Source organism: Python bivittatus, unplaced genomic scaffold (assembly GCF_059951505.1).
Source record: "Python bivittatus isolate LINGU-HERP-01145 unplaced genomic scaffold, Pbiv_v1 ctg000670_np1212, whole genome shotgun sequence".
Classification (NCBI taxonomy): domain Eukaryota; kingdom Metazoa; phylum Chordata; class Lepidosauria; order Squamata; family Pythonidae; genus Python; species Python bivittatus.
Window position 1 is genome coordinate 369,728 of NW_028277094.1, and position 24,603 is coordinate 394,330.

General features: G+C 43.7%; 1 protein-coding gene across 1 annotated transcript; it reads left to right on the forward strand.

Annotated features, from left to right (window-relative positions):
• The first annotated feature begins 1,529 nt into the window (after positions 1 to 1,529).
• LOC103064901 (transmembrane protein 182-like) lies at positions 1,530 to 24,553 on the forward strand. Its single transcript, XM_088151673.1, has 5 exons — positions 1,530 to 1,946; positions 3,793 to 3,916; positions 7,561 to 7,659; positions 9,167 to 9,304; positions 23,474 to 24,553. The coding sequence occupies exons 1-5, from the start codon at positions 1,794 to 1,796 to the stop codon at positions 23,701 to 23,703; spliced, it is 744 nt and encodes a 247-aa protein (XP_088007799.1). The 5' UTR covers positions 1,530 to 1,793; the 3' UTR covers positions 23,704 to 24,553.
• The last annotated feature ends 50 nt before the right edge of the window (positions 24,554 to 24,603 follow it).

Consider the following 24,603-nt stretch of genomic DNA (forward strand, 5'->3'; position numbering starts at 1 on the left):
TTCCTGAGTGAAGCACATGAGGGAGGATTCAAACAGAAAGGAACAGGTTTGTCCGCAGGGAGGGGGTCAGAAAGGTCAAGATGGTGGCCACAACCATGAGATCAAAGCCCTGCCCTCTTTTTAATGTGCATTGTGACATACATAAAAAGGGGAAGGGCTTCGATCACATGGTTGTGGCCCCCAGATTAACACTGTTGACACAGGGAAGCTAGGAAAAGACTTAATGTAAGTATAAGTAAGTAAGACTTTTGTAAAGTATAGATTTTTTTTTTTAAATAAAGCATTAGCAGCCACCGCAGCAAAATATAATGGTAATTCTTTTCCAGCAGAGATTTGTTGCAGACCACGTGGTTGTATGAAATAGAACTGCAGTCATTTCTTTTCCTCTCCTTTTCTAAAGACATTAAATAACTAGGATAATGGTAACATCTTTTAAGTCTACACAATCACAAAGTTTACATGGCAAGTGAAAAATCTAAAGGATGAATGCAACCAGGAACATAATTGCAAACCCAGAGGTCATCAGAGGAATATACAGGAATATACAGAATATAAAACTGTTTAGCCACAGTTCCCTTATGAGTATGAGTTATATGGCATTCCAGTATAATTCATATTGGAATCCAAACTTATTTAATTTGCATTTTTGAAGTAATGCGCAAAGCAAAAGTTGTAATTTGAAGCATGCAGTTCTCTGGATTTTGTAAAACGGTTCACCAATATGATTTATTTTATTGTTAACGGTTTCAACTTTTCCTGCCCTGTTCTTTTCTAGGAAGCACCCAAGTAGCTAACCCAATTTAAATTCAAAATCCCACTATTAAAAGTTACAACGAAAAATGAAAAATCGCAATAATATAAACACAAAACCCATCTCATCATTAAAAGCCTGGTGAAAGAGATAAATCTGTTCAGATTTCTTAAACACAAATACAAGCTTTAAGGAGAATGTGACTTTTAAGACAAAACAAGTTTGTAAGACAATGCATCGTTTCATGAAATAACGTACAAAAATAAATTATAGGGGGAACATTTTTTTTTTACCAATGTTTGCGTAAAGCCAAATTGCAAGCACAAATACATCAGTAGAAAATGGGTACCGAACTATATACACATTTTAGCTTGTTCTTCATTTTAAAAAATACTCCAGTTGACAAACTAAACGAGACACATTTGCAGAAATGAGAAATGGGGAGAAGCCAAAATGAATAGGTTCACCCATCCCAGGTGTCAATTTGCTAGCCTACCTGCATTTGGCCAAATGGCCTTTACAATCGTGCCAGTCCAAGACTGCTGGACACAGAGGAACAGTGGCGCCCACCCATCCAGGTCAGTCATGCAGTAACCTGAAACAGACCATCTAGTTCAGTGTTGTCCAAACTTGGCCACTTTAAGATGAGTGGACTTCAACCATGTGGGCTGGGGAATTCTGGGAGTTGAAGTCCACTCATCTTAAAGTGGCCAAGTTTGGACAACACTGATCTAGTTGGACGCATGAAGCAGAAAACCCCAAGCATGAACTCTGTGGGGAGAAGCATCGCGGTCCAGCCCTTATCCATAATCCTACTTGAAATGCCTCAGCTGTTTGAAACCTCAAACCATTTGCTTTTGATAGCTGTCTACTCACTGCCCTGTGAAATGTTCCCAGTCCCATTCTTAAAATAGATCTCCTTTCCTTTCAGCTCCTCTCCTATCACTCTCAGCCCCCTGCATGTTTTCTTTATTTTTTTTTTAAAGCCCTCACCCTTCTAGGCTCCTTGGCCCAAGCCCCTCTTTTCCGTTGCTTTTCTACCATGAAGATCAAAATAGCAGCATTTTTAGCTGCGATTCTGGGAGTCCTCGGCGTCTTCCTTTTTCTAGTAGCCTTTGGGACAGATTACTGGCTGCTGGTGACGGAAAAGTGTGGAGGATTTGAAGTGAAGAACAACAGTCACTTCTTGAAAGAGGTAAAGAACCCCCCCGCCAAACCTTGTAACTCCAGGATAAATAGCTTGGGAGTATCATTATTTGAAGAATGCTGTTGGAAACGAGAGGAAAACTTGGAAGTTGAGAATTTAAATCTCAGATAGAAAGCCACTGTATGTACCCTTGAGATAGAATCCAGTCATAAACAGTTGCATTGCAGAGAATGCTATTCTGTTTCTCTAACATGTAGATTTAATTGATTGATCCTGTAAGCTTCGGTGGATTAGTTCATCAATCATTTTATTTAAAAATTAGGAACTTTCCTGCAAAAAACAAGTGCTAAATAGCTGTCTGCCCCCACTCCCACCTCCCAGCCTTTTCTTTGATTTCTTAATGATTTTCCCAGCAAAAGAAGAAGAGAAGGAACATTTAGGTGTAAAATATTTCTGCCCAACACATTTGGGAAGAGGAAACAATTTTATTAGCCCCCAGGCTAATGAATCCTCCCTCCCCGCAAAAGAGAACTAAGCTTGACAGAAAAATGTGCATATATAATTTTACAAGCTGAGATGCAAATTCAGAAGTCGTGATGATCATTTAAATAGAAACAGCAGAAGTGGGAAAACTGTGATTGGGGCATAGCTCAGTTTGCTCCCGAGGGGATAATGGTTGACCAGCAACTCCCAGGCCATTGACTCTTCCTTCTTATAGAACTAAAATGGATGTGTGTGTGTGTGTGGGGGGGGGGGGGGACAGTAACCTGATGTCCACAGGCCATCCTTCACCTAATTTCAAAAACTGACTGCAAGTGAACAGTTCAGATCTCTGGTAAAATTCACCTGGAAAGATTATCAGAGAAGGTAGAAGAAAATAAGGTGATATCAAGAAAAAAAAATCTGTCCCTCAAATGGTAACCCTAGGAGAAGGTGCCCCCTCAGAGAACAAAAATGTGGAAAATACATTGCTTCTCTTTCTTGACCTAGAAGCAGGAGTGCTTGGATTGGCTCTGATCTGAACTGAATTGTCATTTGGATCCAAGCTGTTGATCTGATCCCGTTCAGTGATTCGGATTCAATAAAATCAATAGGAATTTCTTATTCGGCCAATTTAATTCAATGGGATTGGGAAGCATCAGATTCAACTTTCTGATTCAGTTCCAAATGTGAGTTGGATTCAGAGATGGGATAGGCTCTTCTTTAAAAAGAAGCTTTGTAGAAGCATGGCATTGGATTGCTGTTCATATGGAGAATAATCCTTTATTAAGTCAGATGTACAACAATGTTACCATCGAGGGATGATTTATTTATTTTTATTTATTTATATATCAAATTTGTCACCACCCAACTCATTGCTGATAATGCTGATCCTGTGTCCTCCAAGGGAGCTGAATGCTTATGAACAAATGGATAATTGCACAGTTATTTTTGAACATGGAAGGATCTCCAGAATAATTGGTCTGACAATGTTTAGGAGGAAATGTATACTATTATTATTATTATTGACATCACCATTAACAATAATATCCTATACCCCACATGTGAAGTAGGAAGCAGGGTTTTTTGCAGCTTTTTAAAATTATTCCCATTTGAGAAAGTTTCCTAAATGGATAAAAAAATCACAGATTTCTTGTGCACTTTCTAAAGTTGGACTCCAGTTCCCATTAGCCCGATCCTGGAGGGCATCAAACAGCCATCTCTTGCCATCTTTATATAGCTGTATTTTATGTCATGGCAGCTTCTTTGGGGCTGCAAATTCCATTTTGTCACCCTCGGCCAGTGAATATTACATTCTGAAATGGCAGGTAGCTTGCATGCTGAGTGGAAAGCTGATGAAATACAATAGTTTCCATCATGTTTCTTAAATGGTTTTGGTTTGCTTTGAAAACAGGATGGGAAGCAAGACTGGAAAGAAGGTGACCAAGAGATCCTGACATTTCACCATGAAGGTTTCTTCTGGAGATGCTGGTTCTTTGGTCAAGATTACAAAGAGACTATATGGAACTTCTGGTTTAGTGAGTACAAGACTACAAGAGAGTTACAGTATATTCTGATCTCTTAATTGGAGCTCTTCTATTTGGGGTTGTAGTCCATCTGTCTAGCTGTCCTGCTCTAGGACCCCAACCTACTATACCTTATGCTTTTCTTCTCAGTAGGTCATCATGGATTTCTCCCCCTGCCCCTCACTTCCCCAACAGACATCCCTGGAATGGGGTAATGGAGGGGCAAGGAATGAAACATCACTATGCAAGTATGAAAGGGTAGAACTTGCATTGCAATGTCACAGTATACATTCCATCATTTTGGCATCATTGTGGTTAGCAGAAGATGCCTATCTCCTCACCTCACTGCTTTTAAAGTTCCTTCTAAAATGCTATTATAGCAGTGATTGTCTTTTCCAACCATTTTCAGCCTCTTTCTATCCCTCCCTATGCACCATCTGGAAGTTGCTGGGGTCATTATGGAATATTTAAGGCACGTTGTTGTTCTAAAAATCAAAACAGATTGTAACTCAAGAAGAGGGCCCAGTTCAGGCATCACTGACCATTCTGTACCCTTACTGAAGGCCATTTGAATGGAACTTGCAGATTTCAAATGATCCACGAGCATCTGAGATTTTCTAATTTATTATAGTTCACATTTTAAATGTGGAAGCACACATAGAGGCCGGACTCTGACGCTTAAAAAAATATTCCAACCTTCTCCAGCCAGATGCTTCCAAATACCTTATAGAATAACTTCCATTACTATTATGATTGGCGTCTGGGGATTATAAGAATTGTAGTCCAATCTACTTGAGAGGGAGACAACAGCACTGCTAATGCCATAAATCTGTTAAACCCAAGATGCCACAATACTTTTAATCCTCCCAAATGAATCAATATGATTTCTTTGGATTAGTTATCAATCCATGCACATTTGCTTGGAAAGTTTACCCCCTTTGGCCTCCAAGAGCTTACTTACAAGTAAATGTGCAAAGCATGGCAGTACAGTCTAAGATTATTCCTTGCCTTGTATTTCTAGAGAGAGTTGATAAAGTGCAGATAATTCGGGATTGCACGTTAATGTAATAATGAAGGCCTTCCAAATCCAATTATTATAATGCATTGTTTAACAGGATATTACCTTAAGTCAAATGATCAAATTAAACATCACTTGAGAGGCATTCCCATGGCCTGAGATAGACGCGATAACTAGGAGATCTTTTATTACTTTTGGTATCTGTGTTAATGAGACCGATCACAGCAAATTCATTTGGCTGAATTCTTTCCCCTCCTTTTTATGCAGTTGCAATAATTAATGCAGTAGAAATTTCATCAGTCACTTTGCATGAACAAATGTCCATTTATTATGAAGTGCTCTCATTCTGCGGGAAACATTCTAAAGTAAAGTGGATAATCATTAATTAATTTGTTTAACATTTATCCTATTACTGTTCATCACGATAAGCTTTGGGGGCATTAATACCGATGGGACTTCTCTAGAATCCTGAAGACCTTCAGTTCATGGGGTGTTATCAGTACCTCTGAAATAGTGGCCATGGTGGTGTGGATGGTGTAACAGTGCCCAGTTGACTTGGGGACAAAATAAGGGAAATTCAATCAGTAATATATTATTATTTAAATCAATGACAGACATGCCCAAAGGAAAGTCTGTTACATCAAGCAAAAGTGTAGAAACTTTTAAAAACTTTTTAAAAGTGTAGAAACTAATGAATCTCCATTTTTTAATGTTGACTTTTTATATTTTTAATTGGTTTTTTCCATATGTATTGCTTTTATTTGATTATTGTACGCTGCCCAGAGTCACTTCTCAAGAGATGGGCGGCTATATAAATTTGATGAATAACTAAATAAAATAAATAAACTGCAATAGAATATTGTAGTGTGAAATACTTCTGTTTAATATTTCAACCAGTGTGCATGGACCTTCTTTTTCTTTTGGGGGTTTTCTGAATATGCTGATAAGCCAGGTTTTTTATGCTGGTTTCATGCTAGCTACATAAAGAGCAGCAATTAGAAAGAGACAATGTGAGTATTTAATAGGGCAGGTGGTACTAAGAACTCAGCTTTCTGCAACATCCTATCTTAAGTTTCCTATTGAAGAGTTACATTTTGCAATCTGTATAAAGTGTTTAATTAAGCACATTTTGGGTCTCTACTTTGCTTCTCTTGGGAAAATTAAGGCGTATGTGATGTTTAATGTTTCACACATGCAAGTAACATCTAAGTCATCAGTTCTGAATGAGGTCTGTAATTGCAAGCTTTCTTGGCAAATGTGCAGAAAGCTTGCATCTGTTCTCTTTTAGCTCATAATATTGTTGTTATTAACATGTGGTCAAACTGCATGTACGCGCTATAGAAAGTTATTCTCTGGAAAGAAGAACTACTTGGAATTCAGTGGCCCTCAAACAGAGCCATAGGCAAGTGTAAGTAAATGGCTAGACCATAATGTGTCTTAATCTGTCTTAGCAAATTGGGTGAATTATGGTTTGTAAACTATGCATTATGGCTAAGGATGTTCTGAAAACTACCCAGTTGCTTATTCAAGAAACCATGCTTAAGCAAACCACAGCTTAACATGGTACATGAACTCAGCTATAACGTGTGAAGACAACTAAAGATGGTCACCTAGCTAATTGCTTCATGAGTAAAGGGTAAACTCTGAAAAACTATTCAAGTTCTACAAAAGGCGAATTTTGCAATTCAACTAATTTTAGAAAAATCCAGAAGAGCTTCAGAAAATATATTGCTTTCAAGAAGTTTGATGCATTTCTCTGCATTTCTCTGCTTCTCTTCAGCAGCTTTTCACATGTAGAATCTTACTAAATCGCACAGGGAACTCCAAGATAGCAAAGGACGGATTTGGAGGAATCTCTCCTGATTCCTAACACAGCTGAGCGTCAGGGGCCACACCATTGTATTCTGAACGATGCAGTTACTTGAGTTAAGATGGTGACATGAGACGCTGAGCCTTGTGACAGCTCCTCTGAGAATAAACTTCAACTCTATTTTGTTATTATTCTGGCCAATTTTGTGTCAAAGCACTGTTAAGACTGTTTCAGTAAGAAGAGAGTTAAGAGGGTTGATTTAATTTGACCTCAGAAGATAATGTTGTCACTGCAATATTAAGGCAGTTACTTGTTCTTGCCTTTAACTTGGTTGTGAGATACCTGAAGGAGGGATGTGAGTGTTGCAATCACCAATTAGAAGAGGCAATCATCTTACAGGCTGCGTTCTCCTTGGCTTCCCCCATTTTTGTTGAGTCCCAAGGGAAGATATTACACAGGATAGCACTCCCACAGGACTTTTACAGATGAGGAAGCAAGGAAGGGCAAGGCAGCTACAGAGTAGTGGAGAGGTAATATTATAACACACATACAGAGGTAGCGTCCATTGTTGGCACCAATAAAATATGCTCAAAACACCATCCAAAGATTTTGAAATTCCCAGGAGCCCAAGCAAAACTGAACCCTTTTTCGCAGTGGAAAAGAATGCCAAGAAACTGGAAGGAAGAAGTGGGCACACTTTTAAAGAAAACAGTTGGGTTGCCTTACATAAGCAAGCCTTGTATTAATGTATCTGCAGGGTTGGAATGAAGATGCTCAGCTATACAGAGAACAGACTAAAAGAAATTTCTCATTTCTTTTCTCCTCCAGCCAGCCAAGCCCATCCTAAGCACTGTATGAATGCCTATCTATTTCCAATGCCTATTGTGCTTGGGCCTCATCCTCACCCCTCCTATGATGCAACTGCAGGTATGTTCTGAGAAAAAGTTGAACTAGTAACATATTCTTCATACCTAGGAATCATCAATGTGCTAAGACAGGGTTCCTCAACCTTGGCAACTTTAAGACGGGTGGACTTCAACTTCCAGAATCCCCCAGCCAGCCTGGAAGTTGAAGTCCACCCATCTTAAAGTTGCCAAGGTTGAGGAACCCTGTGCTAAGATGTGCAGCTGATGGATGGCAATATGCCATAACTCTGCCTTCCTGAGATTCAGAGGGAGAAAGCTGCTTCACCTCTATTATGTGTACCAAAAGCTAGCTGGTTTTGCCTGCAAACTCACATCGTGCCTCTTTGCTTTCAGAAATGGGAGTCCACCACTCACAGGTGAAGGAACGCACACCTTCTGCCAACTTAGCCTCCTACCTCTTTACAAGAGATTGAGGCTTCTGAATGACGCCACATTCCCAGCCTATTTCACCAAACATTTAATCTCAGCTTGACTTTCTTCTGAGTAAAAGTGCATAGGATCATGCTACAAAGTCTCTTTCTGAGTTGGTTTTTAAGGAGGGTTGTGGGTCATTAAGCTAAGAACAGGTATGCAACCCTGTTGTACCCAAGGACATAGGTATGACATATATACAAGCTATGTGTTGAATCTTTTCACCTGCCACACCTTGAAAGGTTTAAGAATGTGGAGAGGGCTGGTCCTGTCGTTAGGCGGAATGAACCAGTGTTTGGGGTGGCCTTGGTCTCCTGACGTACTGACAAAAGGGGATACTGAGCCTCCAACATGCAGTTCTAGAACAGGATGCTATCTTGGTTACCTGCTTTTAGATGATGTATCCATTCAAAATGGTACTTGCACGACAGCTGAGTGGCTGGCCTGATCATGGTTGGGTCCAAAGGTACAAGGGAGGACTTCATTCTTTCCTGTTCTTCTCTAGTCCTAAGAAAATTCTACTCCCAATTCTAAAGCTGCTATTTGCTATGAGGTGTTAATAGTCATCCCTTCAGCTACAATTTATCTTCTAAAAAAAAAAGGAAGAGACAAGTTTGGGAAGCCATGTGAGATCTTAATGTGAAGGAAAGAAAGGCTGAAGGACCACAGTCATGAATATGATGGCCTTTTGCAGCTTTTGATTTCCTTAAAAATATCCAGATAAATTCAATATGATCATGCATTTCATAAACTGCAATTTGACCCTTTGTAAACATCAAGAAGATTGATCTGCCCAGCACTTAAAGCACCATGTCTACCGCACTATAAATCCTGAACTATCTGGCGTAACTGTGAATGCTAAAAGGTGCAAATGTGTGAGGCTCCCTATACATTGGAGATTTACATCCAATAAAATCCAGTCCCAAATTATTTATGATAAAGCTAGGTGCATGTCAGCCTGCTCCTCTCTTTTCCTTTTCAAATGTTGTGGGTGAAAACTAGGTTTCCTTGCACTGATTTTTTTCACGTACTCCGATTCTGTGCCTTGACTCAGCCTTTCACTCAGCTTTTGGTGTGTCTTTTCTCTCCGTGCATAGTGTACAGGGGCTTCTGGACAGCACTGATTGTACTGGCTATCACTGCCAGCCTTGTAGGAGTGTTTTTGCTGGTGTGCGGTGTGCCCTTTGTCAACGCAAGATTCTATAAAGTTGGAGGCGGATTCCTTATTGCTGCTGGTAAGTGGTCAATTCAGTGTTCGCCATTTTAGTTGCCTGGAATGCTAAAGTCATGGGTGTAACGGAATGCAAATGTGCAGAAGAAAATGGAAGAGACTTGAAACATAATGTGCATTTAATAACAGAAGCAGTTGCATGTTTTTATTAACTTTCCCCAACTCACTGTTCTTCAGAAGTGCTGGAATTAAAAGTCCTAGAATCCTAGACCAGTTCTTGTGGATTTTGGGACTTGTAGACCTCATGCATTTGGAGGGCTCTGGGTTGCAGGAAGCAGGTTTAGTTACCTAATGCTTGTTTGCTACTTGAAGGGAATGTACTAGCTGGAGAAATTCTTCTAGCCTGGAAAGACATGGGCAACACTGTTTGGCTTAAAAAAAAGTTGCAGTCCTTTTGGAGGGCACCATGTTGATCTTTGTGTTAGAACATTACTGGAGAACAGTGGTACATCACATTATGCGTAATGTGTTGGATGGAATATCTATCTATCTATCTATCTATCTATCTATCTATCTATCTATCTATCTATCTTTATATAGCTGCCCATCTCACACAAGGTGACTCTGGGTCATCTCACACAAGGTGACTTTACTTTGGTCTTCCTTTATCAGTGTTCCTTATAGTAGAGTTGGAATTGGAATAATTTGATTTCTTTGAAAGCATGATTTTCTGAATCAGTCTGATGATTCAGATTGACCTTTCAAGTAAAAAAATTTAAATGGAGTTATTGTTCTGCATTGGTATCATAAACATCTTCCAATTATGTAAATAGATTCTTTACCTAGAAACATCTTTAAAAAATATGCACAGGCTGGGAAGAGACCTTGCACCCAGGGCCCAATTACCATTTTAAAAGTATCCATTTGAATGCCAGCAAATGACTTAAATGTACAGTTGCTGAGTGATGGGAATACACATTGGCACTAATCTTTTAGCACCTTCCAGGAAATTTGAAATCTGGATTAATTAGTAGCCTTACTTTGGCCCAGAATGAGGAACTGTGGGTGACCGTTTAGTTTATGACAAGCAATATTTAAATATGGGTAAAGTACAGTATCAGTATTATGAACTTTTTGTGCACAGCCCAGAATCTCTGAATTGAGGCAGAAGAGGAATACTGTAAAATAAAAAAATAAGATAAAATAAAATAAAATAAAATAAAATAAATAAATAAATGCAACAAGATAACATTTAGAACATTGACTAAAAAGCTCCATATTTTAGTCCTATAGTATTTACTGTAGATTTGCTAATTATTTTGTCTGTCTTTATATTCTTATTCGGTACAGTAGTCACAATGGGAGAGCCTTATTTGTCATCTGCTATGGATGGCAGATCAGCCGTAATTAACTTTTGTACCCCAGTAATTGTTCCTCTGAGAAAGGTGAAAGTGCTTATAATTCATCAAGAGGGAAATTTGTCTGAAGAGTAAGTTCTGAGACAGGAAAGCAGGACAGTGCCCTCTGAAGTCCTGAAGTAAAGCTTTCTGCACTGAAATAATATTCTGGAATGCTTTCCCATAATTTGGTGGCCTCATTATCAGATTGGGGGGGGGGGAGAGATTTTTAAGCCTTTGGGGTAAAAACCAGATGTACAAGGCAAAGTTCATGCAAATGTATAAAATAATAAAAGCTGCTAGTCTTTAAGCAGTCTGGAGCTTCAACCTCATTAGTGCTGTTCCCAATCTCAACTAGCAAATGGCCCTTTTTTCTTTGTTACCTAGATGACCCTGTTCCAGTGATGGTCTTTGATCCACCTGGGCTAGGTTTTCCCAAGATGCTTTGTTTCAGTTGGGTAAATTGTGGATCACCCCATTGAGGAAACCTACATTGTCCTGGCAAGTTGTATGAACTAGGCCATCACATTGGTATCATACTTTAAGTGAATGCAACATTTGGGTCTGGTTAAACTGAGTTTGGAGTTTTAGCATGTGTCCTCTACAGGTCTTCTAAGTTTATTTGTTTTTTTAAGTCTCTGAATCAGAGAACTGGCGATGCCCATGATGTTAGTTAAAAAGAAGAAGAGGAGAGAAAGGAATCGGAAGGCGTGAAAAGCCAGCCTTTATAATAGTCCCATTGACTTTTTTAGGAAATAAGAATGGGGTTAGCTCAGTTTTTTTGGTTTTTGGTTTTAAACTCTCTCTACCCCCAGAGAAAGAAGTTCATTGGGGTCATAGAGAGTATGCTGAGGGGCTAGAAGGAATAGCAGAAAGCAGATTTGTCAGCTTGCTTTTGGCTGAAGGAGGGGGCTCTCTTTGGAATGAAAATGCCCACCCAACCCAGTGTGAGATTTGCCCCGTTCGACAGAGAAACTCTCGTGACACGTGTGGTTCACAAAGAAGGTTTACTCATGCGTAACGTAGTAGTCACAAGCAAAGCCAGGACTGGCTTGGTACAATTGCATCACTTGTTATATTCCCCCCTTCCCGCGCTTTTTCCCGCCTCGTGATCGCGTTGCGGCTGTGGGCTATTAGGCCCCCCAATGTCCCCCCTGATCGTTCATGATGGCAGGGTCGGTCAGAGTCCATTGTCCTTGATTGCCAATCCCCCTCCGGCTGGGTTGGTCCCTCCCTGCTACGTGCAGACCCGCGGGTTCTGTGCTGCGTTGCGATCTTGTTTCGCTGCCCTGCGGCCCCGTTCCTTGCTTGCTCGCGCCGTTATCAGTTCATAGTTAAAAGCTTCCGCTGCGGTTTTCCTGTTTAGCTGGCCGCAGGTGGCTCGTTAATTAGCGGCGCTTTCGGTTCCTCTTTTCCCCGCTAGCTACCGCCGGTGGATTCCGCGTGGTCTGGTTGCGAGCTTCCCTGCAACCCCGTGCTTCCCTGAAGCCTCGTGCTGACCGAACCTGACATGCCGCCCCCCTGACGACAACTCCCCCCCCTCGGTCCTGTTTCGGCTTCCCGGGGTATTTGCTGTAAAAGTCCCGCACTAGGTCTGGCGCCCTTATGTGGGTTTTACTCACCCATTCGCTGTGGGACTTGGGGAAATGTTTCCATTGCACTAGGAGCTGGGTCTGCCCCTTGTGCCTCCGGGCGTCCAGTATCCGGTTGATTTCGAAATGCTGCTCCCCCCCGACCATGATGGGTGGTGGTACTCCCTCCGCCTTGTGCCAGGCGTTCCCCGGCTGGTGCAACTTTAGCAGGCTGCAATGGAACACCGGGTGGATCTTCCCGAGGCTTTTCGGGAGCATCAGCCTGACGGTCACCGGATTGATGACCTCCGAAATGGGGAACGGCCCCACAAACCTCGGGCTGAGTTTTTTCGATGCCTGGTGCGTCTTTAGGTTTTTGGTTGACAGATACACCTGGTCCCCCACTTTCCACTTTTCCTCGGGGAGCCTCTTGCGGTCCGCGTGCTTCTTGTAGTCGGCTTTGGCTCTTTGCAATGCCGCGTGCGCCGCTCGCCGGGTCTCGTCGATTTGGGCGAACCAGGCGTCCAGGGAGTTGATCTGGGATTCCGGCTGAGGCAGCTCCGGCATGGGGACGAAATCTCTCTCGGTGGCTACTTTGAACGGAGAGAACCCGGTGCTCTTGTGGACGGCGTTGTTGTATGCCACCTCCGCGAATGGTAGTAGCTCCGCCCAATCGTCCTGTTGGTGCCCCACGTAGCAGCGCAGGTACTGTTCGAGCCCCCGTTCAGGCGTTCCGTGGCTCCGTCCGTCTGCGGGTGCGCCGCGGAGGATAGGGCTTGTTTCGTCCCCACCCGCTTCAGGAACTCCCGCCAGAACCGCGCGATGAAGTTGCCGCCCCGATCGCTGACGATACGTCGAGGTGCGCCGTGGAGTCGGTAGACATGTTGCACGAACAGTCTCGCCAGCCCCTCGGCCGTGGGGACTCGCCGGCACGCTACAAAGTGCGCTTGTTTGGAGAATAAGTCCGTGACCACCCAAATGGCGGTCTTCCCCTTACTCTCCGGGAGCTCCACTATGAAGTCCATGGCGACCTCTTGCCAAGGGCCGTCGGGTTCCGCTACCGGCTGGAGTAGGCCTCTAGGTTTGCCTTTGGCTCCTTTCGCTGTTGCGCACACCGGGCAACCCCCCGAGTACGCCTCCACGTCCTTCCGGAGCGTGGGCCACCAAAACTGCCGCCGGATTAAGTGGAGTGTCTTTACGAAGCCGTAATGCCCCGCGCTCCGGCTGTCGTGGGCTCTCTCCATGACCTCCCGTCGGCAACCCTCGGGCACATACAGCTTTCCTTCGTGCCACCACAACCCCTCTTGGCTGGTTAGCGCCTCTCGGTTCTGCTTGAGCCAATCGTCCCGCTCCGCCGCCTCCGCGAACCCTTGCCTTACTTCAGACGCCGCGTCCCATCGCTCCCCCTTGGTCTGGCTTCGGGTCACCGCCTTTGCAGCCAGCCTGCTGGCGGGGATGACGGAGTCCACGATCTCCTCCCGTAGGCTGGCGTGTTGGGGCATGCGAGACAGTCCATCCGCTAAGAAGTTGCGCTTCCCGGGGATGTGTTTCAGTGTGAACCTGAACCTCCCGAAGTATTGGGACCACCGTGCCTGTTTGGGGGATAGCTTACGCGGGGTCTTCAGGGCCTCGAGGTTCTTATGGTCCGTCCACACCTCGAACGGTTCAGTTGCCCCCTCCAGTAGATGCCTCCACGTGGCCAGCGCCCACTTGACCGCGTACGCCTCTTTCTCCCACACCATCCACCTCCTCTCCGTCTCGGTGAATTTGCGGGAGGCGTAGGCGCACGGGTGGATGGCCCCTCCGGGCTGGGTTGGAGCAGGACTGCTCCCGTTGCCACGTCTGATGCATCCACTTGGATTATAAACCGCCGGTCTGGGTCGGGATGGCGCAGGATCGGCTCCGCGGTGAACCGCTGTTTTAGTTCCTCAAACGCCCCCTGGCATTCTGCAATCCACGCGAGTGCCATGCTGGGCTTGGGGGGTTTCCCAGTGCCCTTGGTTTTTAGCAGGTCGGTTAGGGGAAGGGCGATTTGGGCGAAGTTCGGGATGAACTGACGATAGAAGTTCGCAAACCCTAGGAAGCTTTGGAGTTGCCTCCGGGTTCGCGGCGCTTCCCAGCCCAGGACATCCCTTACTTTCGCCGGGTCCATCTCAATTCCCCGGCTGGATATTCGGTAGCCGAGGTAGTCTAGTTGCTCTCGATGGAACTCGCATTTCGAGAGCTTTGCGTACAGCTGTGCCTTCAGCAGTCTCTGGAGCACCGTGCGCACCAGGCTCACGTGCTCCGCCAGGGTCTCGGTGTAGATGAGGATGTCGTCCAGGTAGACCAGGACGCCCCGGTAGAGTAGGTCGTGCAGCACCTCATTTATTAGCTGCATAAATACCCCCGGGGCCCCTTTTAATCCGAACGGCATCACGGAAAACTGGTAGCTTCCGAGCGGGGTGTTGAACGCCGTCTTCCACTCATCTTTTGCGCGGATCCTAACTCTGAAGTAGGCTTCGCGCAAGTCCAGTTTTGTGAACACCCTCCCCTTCGACAGATGCGACATCAAGTCCTTCATCAGGGGGAGGGGGTATTTGTACTCCGTGCTGATTGCGTTCAGCCCCCGGTAGTCTACGCACATACGGAGCGAGCCGTCATGTCAGGTTCGGTCAGCACGAGGCTTCAGGGAAGCACGGGGTTGCAGGGAAGCTCGCAACCAGACCACGCGGAATCCACCGGCGGTAGCTAGTGGGGAAAAGAGGAACCGAAAGCGCCGCTAATTAACGAGCCACCTGCGGCCAGCTAAACAGGAAAACCGCAGCGGAAGCTTTTAACTATGAACTGATAACGGCGCGAGCAAGCAAGGAACGGGGCCGCAGGGCAGCGAAACAAGATCGCAACGCAGCACAGAACCCGCGGGTCTGCACGTAGCAGGGAGGGACCAACCCAGCCGGAGGGGGACTGGCAATCAAGGACAATGGACTCTGACCGACCCTGCCATCATGAACGATCAGGGGGGACATTGGGGGGCCTAATAGCCCACAGCCGCAATGCGATCACGAGGCGGGAAAAAGCGCGGGAAGGGGGGAATATAACAAGTGATGCAATTGTACCAAGCCAGTCCTGGCTTTATGTGAGATTTGCCCCGTTCAACAGAGAAACTCTCGTGACACGTGTGGCTCACAAAGAAGGTTTACTCATGCGTAACGTAGTAGTCACAAGCAAAGCCAGGACTGGCTTGGTACAATTGCATCACTTGTTATATTCCCCCCTTCCCGCGCTTTTTCCCGCCTCGTGATCGCGTTGCGGCTGTGGGCAATTAGGCCCCCCAATGTCCCCCCTGATCGTTCATGATGGCAGGGTCGGTCAGAGTCCATTGTCCTTGATTGCCAGTCCCCCTCCGGCTGGGTTGGCCCCTCCCTGCTACGTGCAGACCCGCGGGTTCTGTGCTGCGTTGCGATCTTGTTTCGCTGCCCTGCGGCCCCGTTCCTTGCTTGCTCGCGCCGTTATCAGTTCGTAATTAAAAGCTTCCGCTGCGGTTTTCCTGTTTAGCTGGCCGCAGGTGGCTCGTTAATTAGCGGCGCTTTCGGTTCCTCTTTTCCCCGCTAGCTACCGCCGGTGGATTCCGCGTGGTCTGGTTGCGAGCTTCCCTGCAACCCCGTGCTTCCCTGAAGCCTCGTGCTGACCGAACCTGACACCCAGCAGCTGTTCATGAAGATCCCTATCATCAGCTTTCAAAATTCCAGATTTATCCTACAGCTCCCCCCTGCCCAAATGTTGCCAAATTATGATCTAGATCTTTTTTGCAAGGCTTGTTTATGAGAAACTCAAAATATAGAGTAATTAAGACCAAGGGATATTACAGTATTTGTGTTATCTTTCAGAGTTGCAGAGCAGGTGAGCTATATTTCAAAATACTCCTCCCTCACTTAAAAAAAAAAAAATCAAGAAGGTTGAGCAACTTGATCTGAAGCAAGAGTGGGCCTGATAGGGTATAAGGCAGCCCTAATAGCCAGCTGATGGCCAAGGAGGAGGGATACGTTTTCAAGGAGGGAGAAGGAAAAATGAGCTTTAAAACTTGTGGAACTTCATGTTCAAAGTGGCTAAAATGGATCATTCAGAAAACAGAAAGCTGCTTTTCCCTGATTACAATCATGGGATTCAGATGTGATCACATTAGACTCGTTCTTTCTAAGAAGATTTGATTGCATTAGATTCTTTCTTTCTAAGAATGGACCACAATTATTTATGGTGTTTTTAGCACATCAACCTGGTAGGTGGCCAGCTGCCTTAACAAATCTTCCTGGGTGATTGTTTTGGAGAATTCTTTCAGGGAAAAAAGAAGAAGAAAGAATCACCTTGCCTGAAGTAGTCAGAGAAGGCTATTCAGCTGAAAGAAGTGAAAGCTATTTGATACTGATTATTTGTGTTTCATTTTCCTCACCAAGTTCCTTCTTGGCTTTGTTGCCAACTTGCCTTCCAGAGGAATGTAACTCAGCGACCCAGCAATGGCTCTGCTGCCAGATGTTCTTAACCATGTTTGACATATGAAGCTTAGTTTGCAAGGATTGCCTTTTGGCTTGTATATCCCGGAAAAAACAGCCTCATTAAAGGCTAATTTCCACATGTCAAGAAGAGATGTCTAGACCAGGGCAATGAACTATCTAAGGGACCTTTCAAGAGTTGAACAGTAATGTTAGAGTTGCCTTTCCAGGGGATTTATTGAGAGGTGCAGCTTTTCTTTCAAACTCTCTCTTTTCTTCTCTCTCTCTGTCTTTCTCTCTCACACACCCATGTACACACACATGCACAGAGAGAGCCAATCGGTCTTGAAGAGACCTTTGAAACTAAGCCCTGAGATAAAAATTGCTCATTTCTGCTTTTAAAAAGATGGTGTACAATAGAATCACAGTGATAACATGCAGAGAAAGAAGGGAATGTTGATGATTGAAATCACAACAGCACAGAAAATATTAACACCAAATACTGAGATAGGAAGCTAAGTGGATTTCCCACATGTGCTGTAACCTTAGTGCTGCTTATTAAGAACTCACTCATATGACCGTCTGAGGCCAGGTACATAAGTTGCTTGTCCTTGTACCCTCTGAACCTTTGCAAGTGGGAACATCCGTCCATCCTGTCTGGGCTTGGAAGCTAAGCAGGGTCAGGCCTGTTTAGTCCTTGGATGGGAAATCGGCAGGACATTCTCTTCCTCTTGGCTAGCCTGGGATCCCCAAAACCAATGGTAAATCCTGAAAATTTGCCAAAAAACCTGCATGGATGTAATCATCCCATTTGTTCAACCAAGGAGCATCTTCACCTTTTCATCTGTGTTCATCTAGCACATTAAAAAAAAATGCAAAAATCAGCAAAGGAACATTGGAGGACAGATAGAGCTACTGAAGCTATGAATAGACACCTTCCTTTCTTATTTTGTTTGTACTCTCAGAAAGACAGCCCCCAGTGTTAATTTGTCTCTGGTTCATGCTAGAAGCCTCAGGATCTCCCATCCCCAGAGTGGGGGGTGGGGGGGGGGTTGTATAATTTTGTATTACAGATGTTGCATTCACTGCTGACTATTAGGAGGCACTACATAACCCGTTTCTTCTTGTTGGAACTTGTCAGGCATAACACAAGACCCCATGGGTTAGGTCTTATATAGTGTATGTTCAACCCTTTACTGGGATCTGAACTCATTTCACAAAGGAAATGAGATCTCATAATGACATTCCTTCTTGTATCTGAAGTGTATCTGAACACATCACATCCATATATATCACCACCGCCATGCTTTACCATCGGCCAACCAGCTTGTATCTGGGGGAAGCACGTGATTCAAATAAGGAGAACAGCATGCAGGATTAATCTTTCCATAAAGTATGTAAAAGGCTCCCAATGCATTCTTCTATTCTCTACAACTGGATGACAGCTGTGCCAGAATGGAAGTATGCTGGGGAGAACAGTATTCCATTCTCCTGGCCGAATTAGAAACGAAAGGACATGCCAGTCAGTACTGTCAGCCTTGGGAATGCAGAATTGTATCATTTTTTTTTTTTTACAGATTACAATCTGCATCCATTTATGTTTGCAGCTTTCACCTCTGCTAATGACTATAATAATTTGGTTATATGGATTTTTTTTAAATGGAAATGTCCATGGTATCATTCCTAGTTAGATAAATATCAACTCTTCTCTAAACATGCTAACCACTCCTTTAGTCTTCCTTTAAAGGCATACTTTCTGTTTGAAACGCCTGTTTTAGAAACAAAGGATTTGTGGTGGTGTGGATTCTTCAGTAGAGAAAGCTGGGTTGCAGTGGAAACCATTAACAGCCATTCTCTGTCCTGCAGAGGGAGAGCCAGTGTGGTTTAGTGGTTAAGGTATTAGACTGGCACCAGGGAGAACCAGGTTCATGTCCATTCTCAGCTCCCTGAATGACTTTGGGCCAATTACTGTCTCTTAAGAACAGAAGAACATAAGCAATGCCTATCTGGTCCAACAGTCTGTTCTCACAGTGGCCAACCAACTTACAAGGAAGCCCACTAGTTTCCTAGCAGATGGCCTTCAGAAGCAATCCAACTGCCATCAAGGGTAATCACTACTGATCCCCATGACTTCCATGAATTGGTCCAACCCTTTTTTGAAGCCAGCCAAACCATATCTCGTGGTAGTGAATTCCAAATTTAGTCATGCATTGTGTAAAAAAAAATTCCTTTTATTTACCCTGATTCTTCTAGGATTCAATTTCATTGGGTGACCTCTGGTTCTAGTATTTTGGGAAAGGGAAAATAGCTTGTCCATTTTATCCACACCATGAGTAATCTCTCTCAGTTCAACCCACTTTATAGGGTTGTTACTGTGGGGAAAACCAGTGGAGACAACACTACGTATGCTATGTTCAGCCCCCTCCATGGAAGGCAGGATATAAATATCAATCAATAGTCTGTTTTAGCAAAAGGTGGAAGTCTGTCTCCCTGGAAATTTGTGATGGATTCTTGTACATTCCAAGAATATGCCTTGAACAACAGTAGCAATCTAAGTGAAAGATAGTTTGTACTCATGATAGAGTCTCCCCCTTCTAGACCTCTCAGTAGGCTTAATAGTAATGACTAGCTTGGTCTTCAATTATTCTTTCCAGCTCATGAATAGAGTTCCACGAGGTTGTTTAACTGGAATCAGCAGAAAAATATAACATACCATTTATATTCAAAACTGTTCTCTAAAAGTTAAAAGTTCCATACTGTGACAGCTATAAACTGTTCGTATTTCATGTGCTTTTGCACTCATGAAATTTGCCAAGAAAGATCTCAACATCTCATTATTTTTTATTAGAGTTTTGAAGTTTCTGCTAGCATGGAGGTGAGAAGAAAGGGGACTGAGGTTCATTTCCCTGTAATTAGCAAATTATAGATGAACTCTGTAAGTTCTAAAGCAAGCCAGGAGTTCACCCACTTGCCTTTGCAATTAGCCAATGAGGTTTCACAAGGCTATGAACCACAAAAGGAAGGCATGAGGGTTTAGTGAACGATTTACTTAAAATTAAGGTGCTGCTTCCCTTTGAGTGAGAAGATGGAAGTTAGAAAGCCTTATGGTTAGCCCCTTGACAATTTTTATGAGAAAAGAAAGGAGAAAAGTTTCATATCATGGTTCAATTCTCTCACAATTAAGTTCTCCCCAGAAGAGACGATTAACCTAAATCAACACCGAGATGCAAATACAGAGTTAATCTTGTGCCTAATATAGGCAGAAGGGGGTTGGAGGGGAAAAAAAGGAGGAAGAATTGGGTCTATTTGGCTGATACAGCAAAGCAAAGCAGAATCCATGCTGTGTGTCTCTGTGCTACAGATAAAATTTTGAAGAATATATGGGTCATTGTATAGTGGGTACCTCTGAAAGAAAAGGGAGGATGGTGTGAGATATATCTCACCTTTTGGGTTGTTCCCCATGTATCTGCCCCAACATAGCTGTCTTCTGTTCTTCCAATCCCAAAGTGGTCTCACTTACCCTGCCCTGAAATATCAACCACTAGAATGAGGTGAATCTAAGATCAGTGGCAGGGTATGTATGTATGTGTGTGTGTAAATAAGACTCTGGGTGTCTCACAATGACAAAGGCTAAGTCCATAATCAGTATAGCAGTTCATAGCAAGCAAGACAATCACTGAATTAAAAGCTGGCATGAAGAACCAACATCCCAGTCTATCATCTCCTGCTCCCCAAAAGTTCAGTGGAGGAGCATAGTAATGTCTTGCCCAGATTCCAAAAAGTTAGGAAAGCATGGACACAACCTGAACTTGGGGTCAAGCTGTTCCATAGGTTGGGGCCACCATAAAGAAGGGCTGCTTTTGAACCCCCCCTTTGCTTCACATGGGGGGACGGACCTTCACCCTGCTTTCCCAGGCTCACACGTACAGGACAGGCAGATTCCATGTGGAGGAGATTCAGGCCATGAAGGACTTTATTATTATTGTTGGTCGCACAGTCAGCCAGATGTTTTTTGTTGTTGTTGTTCAATTGTTAAGTCGTGTCCGACTCTTCGTGACCCCATGAACCATATTGCGCCAGGCCTTCCTGTCCTTCACTGCCTCCCTCAGTTTGCACAGTTTCATGCTCATTGCTTCAGTGATGCTATCTAACCATCTCATCCTCTGCCATCCTCTTCTCCTTTTGCCTTCAATCTTTCCCAGCATCAGGGTCTTTTCCAAAGAGTCACATTAGGTGACCAAAGTATCTGAGCTTGAGCTTCATTATCCAGATGTTTAGGCTGGATTTTAACTGTGAGCTGCCCAGAGTAACCCGTTGGGGGGAGATGGGCGGCATACAAATGTAATAAATAAATAAATAAATAAATAAATAAATAAATATTTGGCATTTTTATCCGCCTATTGAGTCCTTCCCAAGGACCTGGGATAGGCAGATGTTGTTTGATGGTGTTAAAGGTATCATCTCAGGATATAAGCTGTTCCAAGTAAAGCTGCCTTTTGCAACGGACGGATGGTGATTTTGTCAATGCCGATGGTCTTCAAGGGGTGCTCCAGATGTTTTGGGATTGCACCTAAGGCACCTATTACTATTGGTGCTATCTTTGCTTTCTTTTGCCACAGTCATTCTACTTCTATTTGCAGGTCTTTCTATTTTGTGTTTTTCTCCAGTTCTTTCTCTTCTCTTCTGCTGTCTCCAGGTATTGCAATGTCCACTATCCAGACTTTTTTGTCTTTCTTATCAACAATTGTTAAGTCTGGGGTGTTGTGTGGCAGGTGCTTGTCTGTTGGAATTCTAAAGCCCCAGAGCACTTGAGCTTCTTCATTTTCTATGACTTTGTCTGTTTTGTGGTCCCACCAGTTCTTGCTTGCAGGCAAATGGTATTTCTTGCAGATCTTCCAGTGCATCATTGTTGCTACTTTGTCATGCTGTTTTTTGTAGTCAGTCTCTGCGATCTTCTTGCAGCAACTGACTAGGTGGTCCACTGTTTCTTCAGCTTCTTTGCAGAGGCAGCATTTGCTGTCTGTTGCTATCTGCATACAAGGCTCGATTCTGGCCTTGTATGCATTTATTCTTAAGGCTTGGTCTTGTGCAGTAAGAATTAGTCCCTCTGCCTCTTTCTTTAACTTTCCTGGTCTTAGCCATTGCCAGGTCTTGTTATCTGCTTTGCCTGCTAGTTTTTTACGTACTGGCCATGTAATACTTTGCCTTGCCATGTCTCTTTTCTATTCTTCATTTGGTCTTTCTTGTAGGCCAGTTTGGTCTCTTCAAACTGTATTCAGTATTCAGTAAGCCTTCATAGTATACTAGCTTCAGTGCATCTTCTTCATTGTCCTTCAGATATTCTTCCAATGCCCTTTTTTCTTCTTCAATTGTCTGGTATACCTGCAACATTCGATGCCCACCTATGCTCCTTAGTGAGTCTGTCAGTGTCGCTGAGTGGCTGAAGGGCATGATTCATTGTCATTATTTTCCTGGTCTCCCAATCCAGAGCTTCTGTTCTGCTTGAGTCCAGTCCACTATTCCAGCTGTGTATCTAATGACTGGAATTGTCCAGGTGCTAATTGCCTTGATGGTATTTCTCCACAGGGTTTGGACTTTAAGATCTTCTTCACTCTTATGATGCATTCACTACTAACCTTCTTTTTGACTTTAATGTGCTTGATGTTGTCAGCTTGAAGGATGCCCAGATATTTGTAGTGATCTTCTTCATCCAGACTCTTGATGTTGTTTCCATAGGACATCTTGATTCCTTCAGTTTTTACTATTTTTCTCCTGTTGATAGTAAAGGTGGCACATTTATTCAGTCCAAACTCCATTGTGTTTCCTTCATTTTACCCTTTCACCAATGACTGTGAGACAGGTTGGGCTAAAAGATAGCGACTGTCAAAAATTCAGCAGTTAATTCCCTTGGTTGAGTGGGGACTGGAATCTAGGCATTTTTCCAACACCATATCCATTTCAGCAGGTCCGTGGAACATTTTTGGACTGAGCACAGAGCAGACGAAGCAGTTTTTGGCCTCAGTGACTTCTTTTACTTCTCTGATTCTATGGTTCCATCTAACAGGAAGGCTTGTATCAAAACTAAGCTTTGATTTGGAATGGGGGTCAAAAGCTTTAGAAGTTGAATGTACACACTGGCTCTTCAATCCTGCCATTATTTAAAAGAAACTGGCAACTCTTGCAGATCCTGGGGATATTTTAAAGATGGCAGGAGCTACCTTGTCAGTGTTTAAAGCCTCTTTAATGAAAGGGAAGCATTTGAGTAAAACAATCACAAAAACTCAGACCAATTGCAAGTATAGATAGTCCTCGTTCAGTGACCACTCATTCAGTGACTGTTTGAAGTTATGATGGCATTGAACGAGGGGACTTACAATAGTTTCTTGTAGTTGAGCCCTTGCAGCATCCCATGGTCACGTGACCACCATGTGTGACCTTCACTGCTGGCTTCCGAGAAGCAAAATCAATGGGGAAGCCAGCAGAAAGTTGTAAATGGTGATCGCATGACCGGGGGATGCTGTGACTGTGTTGGATTTGCCTAACAATGGCAACTGGGACTGCTGGAACTGCTGTCATAAGTCAGTGCAGTCATGTGATGTCACACTTTACAACCACGTCACTTAGCGACAGAGTTGCTGGTCCCAATTACCATCATTAAATGGGGACTACCTGTAATTTTCTGTGTCAATTTCATCCAGGGATCAAATTTTTCCCTTGCCAGGATATTTTATGCTGCCAGTGTCAAATATAATTTTTGTCCCCCCCCCTTTTTTTTTCCTCTCTCTCTCTCAAACAGGAAGTTTATTTGCCCTGCTCATATTTATGTTTGTGGTATGGAAAGAATTTGTTGCTGATCTCCGTAAATACATACTACTGGAAAGAAGCGAAAGATGCTCGGAGGACACTCCTCTGTCTGTTTATTATGGCTGGTCTTTCATGTTTGCGGCTGCTGGAATACCATTTGCGTCACTCTCAGGTCTGCTCTTCTATCTTGTTGGACACAGCATCCTGAAGGAGCTTGAGTAAAGAAAATGAGGTCGCCACTTGGGCACCACCTGTGAAGGAGAACTGTCATCTTAGGTATTTATTTCTAGAACTAGTGATATCGTGCCAGGAGTGTTAAATAATGGTGTGGAATCACCCAAGTGGCAAATACTAGATTAGGCACACTGATTCTAACATTTATATTGTTTCCCATGACCGTATATTTCGGTGAGGAGCCATGTAAGCAAGCAACCTTGTGAACTGTTTTTCTGAGTAGGCTTGGGATTTTCAACTAAGAACTGTCAGCACCCATAGAACTGATGGGTTCCCAGACTTTCTGGCTGGAGGCTGGAAGCTTTGATTGTTTGTGCTCTGCCACTTTGCCTTCAAAAAAATGCTGGTACCTACTAAATTCAGAGAGTATTTGGAATTCTGTTCTAGACTCCTTTAATTGTCTGAGACCTGTGAACATTAAGTCCTAAATTTGTCCTGTTGTAAACATGTTGCACTGAAATGTCTATGAATCTGCTAAAATTCTAGTAGAAGACGCAAACTTCTTTTGGAGCTTTGTCTAGTGGCAAGATTTATCCTGTTCCCCATCCCAAGAAGAACAAATACCAGCCTTAAAAAAAAAAAAAAAAAAGGAGGGAAAGGAATTGATCAGTTTTGCCCCACGTGCCAAGAGAAATCCAAGCACACGCATTTCCTCATTTATCTGAATGGAGGAAATCCATTCAGGCAGTTGTAGATGGACTCTTTTGGGTCACTGAATTTAAGGACGCTTTAGGGTGTCCTATAATGGATTTGTGGGAATGACCTTGGGAGACAGCGGGAAGAGCTGCAGCCAGGGAATGGTTGGATAAGAAGCAGCTTAGCCTGCAGAAGGAATGTGGATGTGACAAACATCTCAGAAGGGACCCTCCCTAGTCCCTTGGGCAGTAA